The sequence below is a fragment of the Neopsephotus bourkii genome, unplaced genomic scaffold, assembly GCF_033783945.1.
Source record: "Neopsephotus bourkii isolate Nb327-2 ecotype Australia unplaced genomic scaffold, CSIRO-AGI_Nbou_v1 NB_1594, whole genome shotgun sequence".
Classification (NCBI taxonomy): Eukaryota; Metazoa; Chordata; class Aves; order Psittaciformes; family Psittacidae; genus Neopsephotus; species Neopsephotus bourkii.
The window spans coordinates 724,308-737,161 of record NW_026902070.1 but is presented as its reverse complement, the minus strand read 5'-3'; the positions used below and the strand labels follow the sequence as shown (position 1 = coordinate 737,161).

The window sequence follows — 12,854 nt, the reverse complement described above, 5'->3', positions numbered from 1 at the left end:
CATACATATTTCCCCAAAACTCTGTTATTTCAATCATGTTTTAAAAACATGACTGCTCATAATGACCTAGAAAGATGTCTGCCTTGCAACTGTGCAACCTATCATTCACAAGTGTTTGTTCTGCCCATTTTTTCAAGCAGTCAGCTGTGAGTACAAACCAATTTCAGTATTAGGCATTTAAAAAAAAATAAAATCTGTCAGCTGACACAGGCACACACTAATACGCAACTGCACAAATTAATTGTTTTAATAGCTGTATCTTCACCAAATATTACCCTACCTGTAATATTTACAAGAGAGAAAGCTTTGAAGAGATTAATTAGAACACATTTCGCAACTGATCACTTCAAAGCTGCAATCACCAAGTTGAAAGCAGTACTCTCAAGAAACTTGGTGGGCAAAAGGGGAGGAGGGATCCTAATCAGCTTCTGGGAAGCGACACCTGACAGAACTGCAGGAGCTGGTATCCTCAACTCTGCCAATCAACAGAAATACTCACCTTGACCTCAGCTTGCTTTGCCACAATCCAAAATAAATTACAGTGCTAAGCATAGTCCCAAGACCACAAAGGCAGAAAGCAGTACATGAAAAGGAAGTTGTCTCTTTTTTTCCAGTGATATGTTTCTTCAGCAAAATAAAGATTAAGATGCCCTCCTGCTCATTTATAAAGTGGTCCACCACAGTAATCACTTGGAATTATCGGACCTTCGAGGCAAAAGCCTTTCCACTCCCATTTTTATCTGCATCTTTTCCAGTACATAAGAAATGTGAAAATTAGCAATAAAAATTTAAAGAATATGCAAATTTTATGGTACCTATACATATGGAGCCTGGAAGAAAAATACGCAGTGCTTGAGTTTTTCAGAACATGTAGGTACCCAAAAGCACACACAACTGTGCTATAGTACAGGTGGCAGGAACTTCAATCAGAACTATTGCTTGCTAAGCTTGTGGTGTACTCCAAGTAGTAACTCAAAGCCTTCTCTTTCTGCATAAGATGTTATTAATGGAATGTGTTAGAGGGCTGTGACATTTCTAATGTAAACTCCCTGAATTATTTTTTAATACAGCTGTCAGGGGTAAAAGACACAAAATATTTTCATATTCTCCTTCAATGTTGAATAATTAGATTTTTAAAATACCAACCTTCTTGTACATAATCATTAGAAAAAAGAAATCTGAGTTTAAAGACTAGAAGAAACTGGTGCTGATGGAAAGGCAATGATATGTGAACAGTAAGTAGGACCGGATCCAAGAATCTACTTGTCATCAGAAAAAGTAATGAAGTGGATGCACCAGAGAACAATGCTCTCCCCTCTTTTAGGCAATATTCTTACTAGAAAAGTTTTCCATGACTGCTTCCAGGACAGCAATGATTCAAAGAGTGAAAGACGCAGATTAGCCAACACAAAATAGCTGCAAGAACAGCATAGAGATTTCTCAAGAATTCTGGTCCTTTTTTCCTGTCCTGCTGAAACCTGAAATTAAGCAACTTTCTAGTCAAGAATAAAGCACTGAGAGATCACTCACTGTAGAGTGCATCATCACTCTGCATTCTACATAGGCTGCCAATTCAGTTTCAGGTTCACTCTGTGTTGTGGGCCTTACACATAAAGTTATAAATTGGTTAGGATATAAATGCTGGAAGGCCAGTAGCCTCTTGCTCATATGTCAAGGAAGCACCTCCAAGCAGAAGGAATCCTTCAGCTACATGTCCCTGGAGCACATTAAGTGTGTTCATAAATCCCTCTGAATTAAAAAGTCTCGCCTCCTGTGCAGTCAATGCAATTCTGCTTACACTGGGGAGCACTCCTGGAGCCAGTCCAGAATATCTCCATTTTCTAACTGTAATTTCCTGTACTGGAACTAGATCTAGCTGTCCCCTCGGTGAGGATGCATGGAGACATTTAGCATATAGCATAACTACCAGGGCATACAGGGAACCATATACCTCATGGACACATCCTCAGGTTCCAGAATCTCCACAAGCCTATCCTCACACCTGGACATCAAGTTTAATACCCCTTAGAAAAGACCTGCCTTACAAGAAACTACAAATTCACAATCTGCTTATTTTGGCTTCCCTAAGGTTAGTGCACAAATGAGATCCAGAATGCAACTATGCCCATGTGAAAAAAAAACAGTTCCTGGATTGTAACTGTCATCAAGTTCTTCTACTGGGAGAAATGACTTATTGCCTATTTACCCTCTCTTTATGATTTCAAAGATGTCTATAATATTGACTTCACACACCATTCAGCTGTCTCTTCTTCAGACTGAAGGGCTATTACTGTTTAATCCCTCCTTGTACGGAAGCAGTTGTTTTCTTTCAATTACTGTGTCATCCTTCTGTTTTTCTTTTTTGCTTCTACAATACTCCTTCCGAGATGATGCAACCAGAAATGGGTTTAAGACAACAGCAAACCTTACACATAAGCAGTGCAAAAATCAGATTTTTCCTTCTTTTTTGTTCCCAGTACTCTGCACTTGTTGACAGATGTCTGGGTTGAGATGACATTTTAAAAAAGGATCCTCTTTCCCTTTCCTGAGCACTCATGGTATTTTAGGGCCTATTCATTCATCTGTACTGCCATGCGACTTCTACTACAAATATATGCAACATTGCATTTATCAAAACTGAATTTCACCTGCCATTTTATTACCAGTATTAGAAGGGATACTATGACTTACTTTTTTTTTCCCAGGTTAAAGATGCATTCTTAATGTCTCTGCATCAGCCCATCCAAAGCATATACAGTTTATACAACTAAATACAAACATGAATTTCCCTTGTAATCTTTGCATTCTCTTGTCCCTTTTATTCACTGCCAAAGCAGGGCTATCAAATCTCATTTATGAAACTTACTACTGACAGTTTAAAGTATGATTACTTAATTTCTAACTGCTTCAAAGTTTTTTGTCTCTATTAGAGCCAAAATCACAGAAGACTAGGCAGTAGTTGCCATACAGGCTAACAAAACGTAGAAAACAGATGCTTCTTCCATCCAAAAGTTCCAAGTCATAAGAAGAAAGAAAAAAAAAAGAAGAAAATCTGCAAATTTATTTCCCCTATATGAACAGTTAGTGCTGGCTCCTGCATGCCATCCTGCTTCTCCCGACTCTCCAATGGCAACAGTTAATGTGGTCCTGTGAACAACTTTTCTTCCACAGACATACCAAAACATACGCCTTAAAAGCAAAGCATCACACAGTGATTCACGTTCTTCCTGCTGCTTGTCTTTATAGGCAGCAAAGCTAAAGGGCAGGACTGCATCTAAACATAGGAGGGCTTGTCAGCTAGACTTCCTGCTTTGTGTCTCCTCCTCAGATGGCAGGAAGCTACTTACATGCTCATGTTGGCAATTGATATAGTCACCTTACCAGGCTGTCAGTGAGACAAAAGTTCTGTACTCTGAAGAGCTACAGAATGAGATGGGTCAATCTCTTATTCAATTGCAAATACCCTATTTACATCCCCAAGGACTATTACACAGACAGCTGGCACCTGAGAAATTTTTGCTGCACACAGAGTGAAAAAAAAGCAAAGCCAACATACTCCAGAGTATTATAAGCCAAAACCCAAACAATCACAAGATTTTAAGTACTGCATATGGGGTTTTTTCCTTATGGCTTTTCAGCTGTTTGGACTCACATTTGTGCTTTTAAGTTTGAAACTAAAAATGCCTCTTTTGTTAATGGAAAGTTGATACCCTCATATAATCACAAAACTTCAGAACTCAGTTTAAGAGAATAAACATCACAAGCTGGCACTATTAAAAAACATGAGCTGATGATACTGACAACAAGCCAGAAATGGTAATCAGCATGGGGTATTAGGAGGAATATTCTGTCCTCCCTCATTAAAAGATTTAATTTCTAATCTTTTGTGAAAATCATCACCCTATTGCCTCAAGCTTGGAGGCCTAATTGAAGAATTTCAGGAGCAGCATACTGCAGAGCAACATGGCACCCAACACATATTGAACCTGGGACTAATTCACACAGACATTATAGGGATATTCATAACAAACAAAGACTAGCTCATTTTCAGAAACTGGCACATTTTTTGATGTAATGACATCTACCAGTCTAATGCAATCCTTACCATGCAAAAGGCAAAATGGCAAAGTAATTTGATTTTAAATGAGCTAATTCATTTGTTTCTTCAGTGCAGTTCTCATAGCAGCCTTCCAGTATCTGAAGGGGACCTATAGGGATGCTGGGGAGGGACTCTTCATTAGGGACTGTAGTGATAGGACAACAGGTAATGGGTTAAAACTTAAACAGGGGAAGTTTAGATTGGATATAAGGAGGAAATTCTTTCCTGATAGGGTGGTGAGGCACTGGAATAGGTTGCCCAGGGAGGTTGTGAATGCTCCATTCCTTGCAGTGTTCAAGGCCAGGCTGGACAGGGCCTTGAGTGATACAGTTTAGAACAGGGTGTCCCTGCCCATGGCAGGGGGGTTGGAACTTGATGATCTTAATGTCCTTTCCAACCTTAACTATTCTATGATTCTATGTACCTGAAGAATGAAATTTCTGTCACTGTGATACTGCTGTGACTTCACAGAATCTTGTGGTGAAAATCATATTAAGGCATTCTTCTGTGTTTCAAGGGAAGCTGTATCAAGTTTCACTGCTCATAACAGCCACCTTTGAATCAAAAGTTTAACTGGGGAATTCAGTAACTGCTCCTATTACAGGATGAGCAAATACAGCATTTGACTTTTATCTTCTGCAAAGGAATTGCACACTTCTGCTCACTGATCTACATTCTGCCAGGTAACTTCTAGTGAGTTAAGTCACCAGTATTTTTATTGCCCTTTCTGTATGGCTGATTACATCTTTCATCCAGCAACACTGTTTGCAATACTGGCTAGGTAGATTCTACAAAGGAGGAGCATTTGTTTTCCAAAGGACCTCTCTTCCAGGTCTTCAGCCGGATCAGGTTCTTGAATTCCCAAACTTACTTAAACAAGAAGCATGCTCATTCAGGTGAGGTCACCTCCCAGAACTGATTCCATTTGCCATTCCCAGTTGATTTAAATTTGAATGTTATGCTTTTTTGAGCTGAAATATCTACAGGAACCTAGTCACAACAACTTCTTTTGGTGAGGGTCTCTGAAATTGTTTTGAGTTTCTTCCTACATTACTATGCTGACACAGAAAGTAATCAGAAGCAGCAGCACTCTCACCTTCAGATTAAGTGAGCCTGGCTAGGTATACAGTACCATGTAATCCAGCATAGCAAAAGCTGGTGCTGAAGACCAAGTATTCATGCTATGTACTTCTGACTAGTTTTGATCTGGTCCTGTGGAGTGAAAACCTGTTAGCTGAGTGCTTCTTCCAGTGAGGTTTCAACTGAAGAAATCCCAAGTTCATGGGATCTGTGGTTACTCAGCAGTGCAAACCTACCTACGGCAAGGAGACTTAGATCTACTTCAAAAATTCACATCTGATCCAAACAGTAACACAGCTGCTTGCACCGTATACAGTAGCTGATCTTACACATCTCAGCTGTTTTCTTTCCTGCATTCAGCTACATCTTTACTTTGAAACAACTGCCAAACACCACATCCTTGTACCTAATCACTTCCCAAACCAAAAGAGGCATATTATCTTAATATGTAGGGCACTTGTGCCCTGCAGAAGGTGTAAACTTTCATGGATATTACAGCTAATAGATGAGCCGACAGCCCCAATAACCCTTATCATTATATGACAAAAGACTAAATCTATATCATGAGAGGAATGTTCAGCAAACGATAAAGAGGACAAGGCTATAAAGACTTTTGTTGCTCATGTTGCAGGTAATATATCAAAAAAAACTATCTGTGCCTCAGAGGAAAAATCCAGGTTCCTAGTATGGATCTTCCCCTATATTCCCTTGTTCAAAGGAGAGCAGCTACTTGTTTACAAAGTTTCAGTGAAGACTCAAACCTTTAAACAGATGCCTCCATAACACCATTTGTAGTATAAGAAAGAATGTTTTCTGTGGCCTGCAGATACCAAACAATGGAACAGGCAGCAACAGAATGGAAAGACAGGATCTGAAGTAGATCAGAATCATTAAGTGATCGTGTTTTATTCTGTATTACACTTCCCAGATCAAACTTGTCCAACTAAATTAAGGGGTCCAACTAAACAAAAGGGAAGGTCTTAAAGGGAAGCTGTTCATGAAAGAGAAGTTGCAGAGGATTTTTTTTTATTATTATTTTAACATTACCTAGTATTTCTAAGAACACCACAGCTTGGTATATGCAACTTTCCCTGTCAAGCAAGACTTTGCCTGAGTATTAACTATCCAGAACTTGAGGTCAAGACCATTCAGAAACCAAAAAACTCTGGAGTCACTTCAAGGCCTATTCATCTAAAATTTGAAAACTTAGTTCAATTTACTCAAATACTACTCAAATTTTAGCTTCTGTGTGCACGTATGCAGAGTAAAATGTTCATAACAGCTAACAAATGTAGAAAGACCTGAAAAAAACCCAAACTTGTCATAGGTAAAAAGCAATCACCAACAAAGCAATAAGGCTTCTACTGCACTAGGAAAGCACGCTCTTGAGTTTGCAATATTCATGTTCATGCTTAACTTTCAAGGGGGGGATAAAAGGAATCACTAAAGTTGATGCAGTTGTTCACATGAGAAGTGTCACCCTCATTTTCAGGTTGGAATATACTCTTCATTATCTGCCCAAGAAGCATTCTTACTTACAACTAAGATACAACGTAGTACAGAATACAACTTAAGATAAGCTATTGTATTAAAAATGCTTAATATACAAAATTAAACAGGTTATCAAATTTATATGACAAACTCTCAGGGCTATGTAAGACCTATTCTTTTTTTGTGAAGTCACACCGATGCAAATTTTTACATCACCCTCTAGCACAGCTTTTAAAAGCTCTATACAGGTCAGGCTGGTACATGCAGCTATTCAATGTAAGATCCTTATCTGGTACAGAGGATGCCATTGAGAAAGTATATTGTGAAAGTCTACTCAGCAGCTTAAAAATTACATTGCAAGTATCACGTACAAAAAAACTGAAGCATTGCTATTGTTTCCCCACAAGTTCCCCAAGCAAAAATTCTAAGATTGGTCATATGCCATGCTTTTCACAAGATGCATCATGCTGTAATTTCTTAAATTAAGCATAGTCTACTGAACATAAGCCAGCCAATACAAGTCTATGTATACACTATAATCCTTTCGACACAATGCAGCAAGAACGAAGCAGAAGAAGGCTGCGTATACATCACAGGATTATGTAGTCACAAAACCCGACAAATCTACATTGATGCAGCTCTGTTCACATAAGTTATTTTAAAGGAGTTAATTCCAATACAAAGAGAATAATCTGTATGAGTAAAAGGTGTGTCTAAATGAGTGAAGATGCATTATTTTCTAGAGGCTGAACCTGGATTAGCTATTTTGATCAAACAGAAAAACAAACACCACCACACCACACAAAAAACCCCACACCACTCCCAACACTGTAATTATATCAATACGAAAATAAAACAGGCAGCAGACTCAAGAGCCTGTTCTAGCTATTAAAGATACGGAGGCTAGCGCTACTATTCTGTTACAACGCAAAACCAGACCGGAGCACTGCAGGAGATACTCAGTTCTAATACCAGTGTTTTATCAAATGGCATTAGCCATAAATCAAGTATCACACTGTAAGTGGAAGAGGGAATATACAGGTTCTGGTTATCTACCCATACAAGCTTCAGGACCATAGTCCAAGCTGGCTCCAAATGACTTGGCTTTGAGCAAGTTTTGAACATTTTCAGTAACTTGCTGATACTTGTTGATGCTGCAGATGTTCAGGATTTCCTGGGATCAGCTCCTTAAAGGAGAAAAATGTACCATCAGTGTGAGCCCCATTCAGGAAGAATCAGAAGAACTATCTTCTTATGGAAGTCTGGGAAGAGCTGGCTGGGGGCAGACCTCTTGTCAAGAAAGAATGACTCCCGAGTCTGTGATGCAGCAAACCTGACCTCAGCTACCGTAACTTCCTTCCAGCAAACTCTCTCACTCAGCCCCACTGCTAACCAAAACTTTGTATAATGCTCTGTCAAAGGACTATTGCAGCCACAAACAAGTGCATTCTTTGCTCTGCTGTCAGCGTCACACTAAAGGCAGGGGAGAAAACCTCACTGCCTGCAGGCTGCAACACAGGCCCCCAAACTGAGGAACCAGAAAAGGAACCTTCTGTTTAAGTTCTGAAGCCCATATAGTGCAAAATCCCAACATACACACATAAAACACAAAATTCCCCAACATGCATCTTTTGCTACTACTGTTCAGAAAATAACAAGGTAGTTGATCCCTATCTATAGGTTAAAATCCATACTACAGCTGCAAGTCTTACATAAATAAAGAGTAGGCCCATCTTTACAGTAGGACAGACTGTGGCAACAGCTTGGAGCTCTGGGATGAAAGTGGGTGGTAGACAAGTAGTGCCTAACTCACTGCTGTCAACTTGTTTTGTCAGAGCAGACTTTCAACCACAGGTGCTTGAACACACTCCTCGTTACCAAGAAGAGCCATTCCATTTACCACCATTAACAGAGAAAGGTGAAGGAGGACCAATATCCTGCATTTGGTGAAGATGAGGACTGGAAGAAGTCCTCTGCACAAATACACAAGAAAATAACTGAACTGTCAAACAGAATTTGTCTTCAATAATACACAGACGCAAAAAAATAAAAACTTTCCTATTTTTTCCTCCTGTTGCCAGTTATGACAAGTATTCCAAAGACCAAGGATTCCTGATATGTAAGAAGTATGGAAACCCCAGCAACAAGTGCTGGTCATTGACAGATGAAGGTATCTTGGCCTGTCCTGGCCCATCAGTGGACCAGCATCCTGCTTAAACTATTATCCCCAACCTGTGGCTTTCACATCTACAAAAAAAATAACTTGGCTGATCTGTAACAACTTCTACATCAAATTACTCCTTTATGTCTCACATGGTGTCATAACAATCACTGCAGGAGTGATGAGACCTTGAAAGTCTGTCTTCAGAGATAATTCCCTACACAACAGGGCATTAAGCAAGAATTTATGACCACTCAGGATACTGTTATCCTGAAGATTCACTTTTTTGAGAGATGCCACCAAAGAAGGCCAGAGAACAGACAAGAAGAAAACGATCACCTGGAGAAAAAGAGTAAGGGGGAGGGGGAAGTAGAGTTCCTTAATCCCCTCCTCCCTTTAGTTAATACAAAAACATGCTCTCGTTTTCTAAGGCTTATTAAATTTATTGTTCCCAAAGTGATTGGCTTTCCACACAACTGCCTGCAGCAGTCACAAAGGTTAATGCAAGAATTTCAAGAAGTACAGGATGGCCAGTTTCATCTGGATATAAGTTTATAAAGGAAAAAAATACAAGAAACAGCTCCAGGCTCGCAAGGAGCTACGAGGCTGCCCCTGGCACACAACAAGTTTATTATCAGTATTTCATTAACCAGGTTCTTAAAGAGAAGACTACCTACCATTTCTGCCACACAGGACTTATTTTCTATTTTGTCTCTGCTATTCCAATTCAGGAAGCAAATCCTAAAACTTTTTTCTTTTTTAATAAAGCTGAATAACCCAAAATAAATCTAAGCTGTATGAGCACAAGAACAATATTTAAGTGAATGTTTATGTCTGGTTTAGTTATTTTCATTCTCAGCGAAGGAAAAGTCAACCACTGTATGCAGCTCTGATCTGAGTATAGCAAATCTTCAATCCACTAAAAACAGCATCGCCAGAGATTTTGTTGACTGGCTGATGAACTTCTCTTGAAAGCCTACACCCATGCACATCTCATGTGGAGACATTAGAAAGGCTGAGTCAAGTTTCTGACTTCAAATGCTTCCTGACTGGTCGCATCAGACACCATCAGCGAACAGGGATGACCAGCCAGAAGAGACCTACATCATAAGCCTTCAAAACTGAAGGAGGGGGCATAGTTCATAGAGTACTGCTCAAAGCACCAAACTTCTGCGATGGGATGTACCCATTACGCTCTCGCGCTGTTAAGAGGAAAAGCCCAGGTCGGTAGTTACAGTACTACAACCAAGTCGTGACTAGCTGTGCCATAGGGTTCACTTAACCGACTGTGAACACTAACCACGATCCCAGCCCTGAAGTGCGCGCCCGCGATACGATCTCTCGCAGGCGAATAAAACCAATATCCATTAAAGAGCAATAAACGTTACCCCTGAATACCAGATGCCCGGCGCAGGGCTGCTCTCGCCTGGGGTGACAATTTAGTTCATTCAACCTTACCCTAAGCTCATGTATTTAGGAAAAACACAGCGACCCGGGTCACGGCTTTAGCATCCTAATAGCGGCCAAATGAGCGGGGCGGCAGCACGCTCCAGCGGCACCCTGCCGGTTCACCGCCCTTTAACAGCCCCGGGGCCCGGGGAGGCAGCGCACCCGGAGCCCGGCTGTCCCCCGCCCCACCTGCCCCTCTTCCCCGCCGGGGTCGCCGTCTTGGCCGCTGCGCGCCCCGTAAAGATGTCCGAAGGGCCGGCGGAGGGGGGCGCCCCGCTCCCGTGGGGGGACCTACCAGGTAATCCATGTACCGGGTGGCGCCGGGCGCCGCGCTGCCGAGCAGGTCTCCGGGGCCGCGGCTGACAGCGGTGCTGTGCCACTGCGAGCCCCCGCCGTCACGGGGAGCGACGCTTCCTGCCGCCTGCCTCGGCGGCGCGGGGGACTCGGCCGCAGCCGCCAGGTGCGGGGCTGGAGCTAGCTGAGCCGCGGCCGCCCCGAGGACGCGCGAAGGGTCCCGGTGCCGGCGGCGCTGTCAGAGCCACCCGGTACCGCTGCCCGCTCCGTGCCTCGCCTCGCCTTACCGCGCCGCGCGGCGCAGTACCGGCCCTCCGCGCTGGGGAGGGGGGGGTGGGGGGGGCAAGGAGGGGGAGGGGCGCGCGGGGGGAGGGGCGGGCGGCGGCGGCGGGGCGCGCGGCAGGGAGCTTGGAGCGGGGCGGGGGGGGGGGGGGACGGGAGGGCCGTGGCACAGCCAACCCCAGCCCGGCGCCCGCCAGCAGCGCCAGGCCCCGCCCCGCGTGGCGTCACTGTCAGCTGATCTCACACGTGGGGCGCGAGGAGGACGCTCTTAAAGGCGTACGCGCCCAGGGGTGTTGCGGTGTGGGGTTGTTGTGTTCTGTGGTGAACGGTGAGCGCTCAGCTCCCGGACTGGACGGGTTTCGTTCCCCGGTCAGAGGGGCTCTCCCAGGGTGTGGAAACTGCAGACCGGGCCGTTGCGGGACAAGGACCGGGGGTGTGGCGCTCGGGGAGTCCCGTTGCAGGGAGGGCACCCCGGGAGAGAGGGCTGTTTACCCCGAGTAGGGAGCGAGCAGGTCTGCGAGTGCTTGCTCCGGAGGGCAGGGATAGGAGATGTGTTATTAACCTCAATACGAGAAGCTCTTGTCAGGAGGGACCGAGGTAGCCCGACCTCGGAACGAAGTTACTTCTGAGTTAGAGGTAGGCAGGTAAGAAGCTGATGGTTATCTTGCAGCGTTATTCACCCCCGCCACGGGAAGCAGTGCTTGTGTCTGATAACTGCCGGCCGACCACCCGACTCCCGATGTTAACATAACACCTTGTCTCGGTGGAGAAACAGAGGGAAAGAAGACTTGAGGGGAGTTTCAGGCTGGATCTGAGGAAAATATTCTTTATAATGAGGGTGGTGAGGCGCTGGCACAAGTTGTCCAGAGAAGCTGTTGATATGCCATCCCTGGAGACATTTAAGGCCAGGCTGGATGTGGTTCTGGGCAACCTGATCTAGTTGAAAATGTCCCTGCATATTGGAACTAGATGAGCTTTGAAGGTGCCTTGCAATCCTAACTATTCTGTGATTCTATAAAACTCCTCAGTATGGGATAGGAAATCAGGAAAGGCAGTATCGAGTGAGGTAATTGAAAGAAAAAACAGTGCAATAAAAAGGATTGCTAAAGTACATAAGGAGCAAAGAGGAAAGAACAAGTAAATGAGGATCCAAGGGCAAATGGGAATGCATATTTGTGAGGATATCAGTGAGCAGTTGGTCTCAATGTATTAAAACTGGAATGGGGAAAGGGTGATTATAGTTGCTGCACTGATTTTTTGTAAGGAAGGAAGGCCTGTTGCAAACAGGCTCAGTTACAACATCCTGTCAGTGTCAGGGAGTGTTGGTAGCGCATCCCCCTGTCTGCCTCAAAAGCAGGTACTTTTTGTCAATGGATAATTCCTTTTATTCATGTGTCGTGTCTAGTAAAAACTTGCTTCCTTTGACCCTCCTTACTTTACTTTGGGAACCAATGCCAAGTCTGCCTGCATAACAGATTAATTTTAACTTGTACTTCAAATCATTAAGAAATTTGCTAATTTTAGTATCTCAGTAGCTAAGGGGTGGAAGGAGGACTACAGCCTTTCCTGCTATTCAGTATTCTAACTGTTTTCCATATAGTCACAGCCTTTGCTGGCAACCTTCTGCTGATCACAAGATGCCCTTTTGACAGTGGAATTGTAGGGTGAACAGAGGTGGCTAAAGTTCACCTCTTGATAATGTAACAAAGGAGCTGCAAAAAAACTGATTTTGTTGTTGTTCTGTCATTATGTGTATTTTACCATTTTACAGTGCTTTCCCCTTAACCTGTAAAACCCTTTATTTCTTCTTTTTAGCAGCAGTAATGCATCACTTTTGAGACTTGCTGCTTTTAAACACTGCTCTAGATGACAGGTGACTGGAAGAGAATCCAAAGGACACCATCAAAAACAAGCAGAGATTTCAGAAGCGTTTCCTGTGAGAGTAATGAGAAAGGACTGGGAATTATTTATTCTAGAGCTGATTGAGGGGAAAATAGA

The 12,854-nt window shown here is 43.1% G+C and overlaps 1 protein-coding gene across 5 annotated transcripts in view; it reads right to left on the bottom strand.

The window, feature by feature from the left end:
• The window catches only part of ARL15 (ADP ribosylation factor like GTPase 15), a 93,811-nt gene extending 83,005 nt beyond the window's left edge, over positions 1 to 10,806 (bottom strand). For 2 of the 5 annotated variants that reach the window (XM_061372106.1, XM_061372109.1), the window contains exon 1: positions 10,576 to 10,788. Coding sequence is in view for 2 of the 5 variants with exons in the window: in XM_061372110.1 (XP_061228094.1) it covers positions 10,576 to 10,587 (12 nt within the window). In the remaining 3 variants the exon portion in view is untranslated. Of the gene's footprint in view, positions 1 to 499; positions 835 to 10,575 lie in introns of those variants that run through there. The other 3 variants (XM_061372110.1, XM_061372105.1, XM_061372108.1) reach the window with 3 other exon arrangements.
• Between the last annotated feature and the right edge of the window lie 2,048 nt (positions 10,807 to 12,854).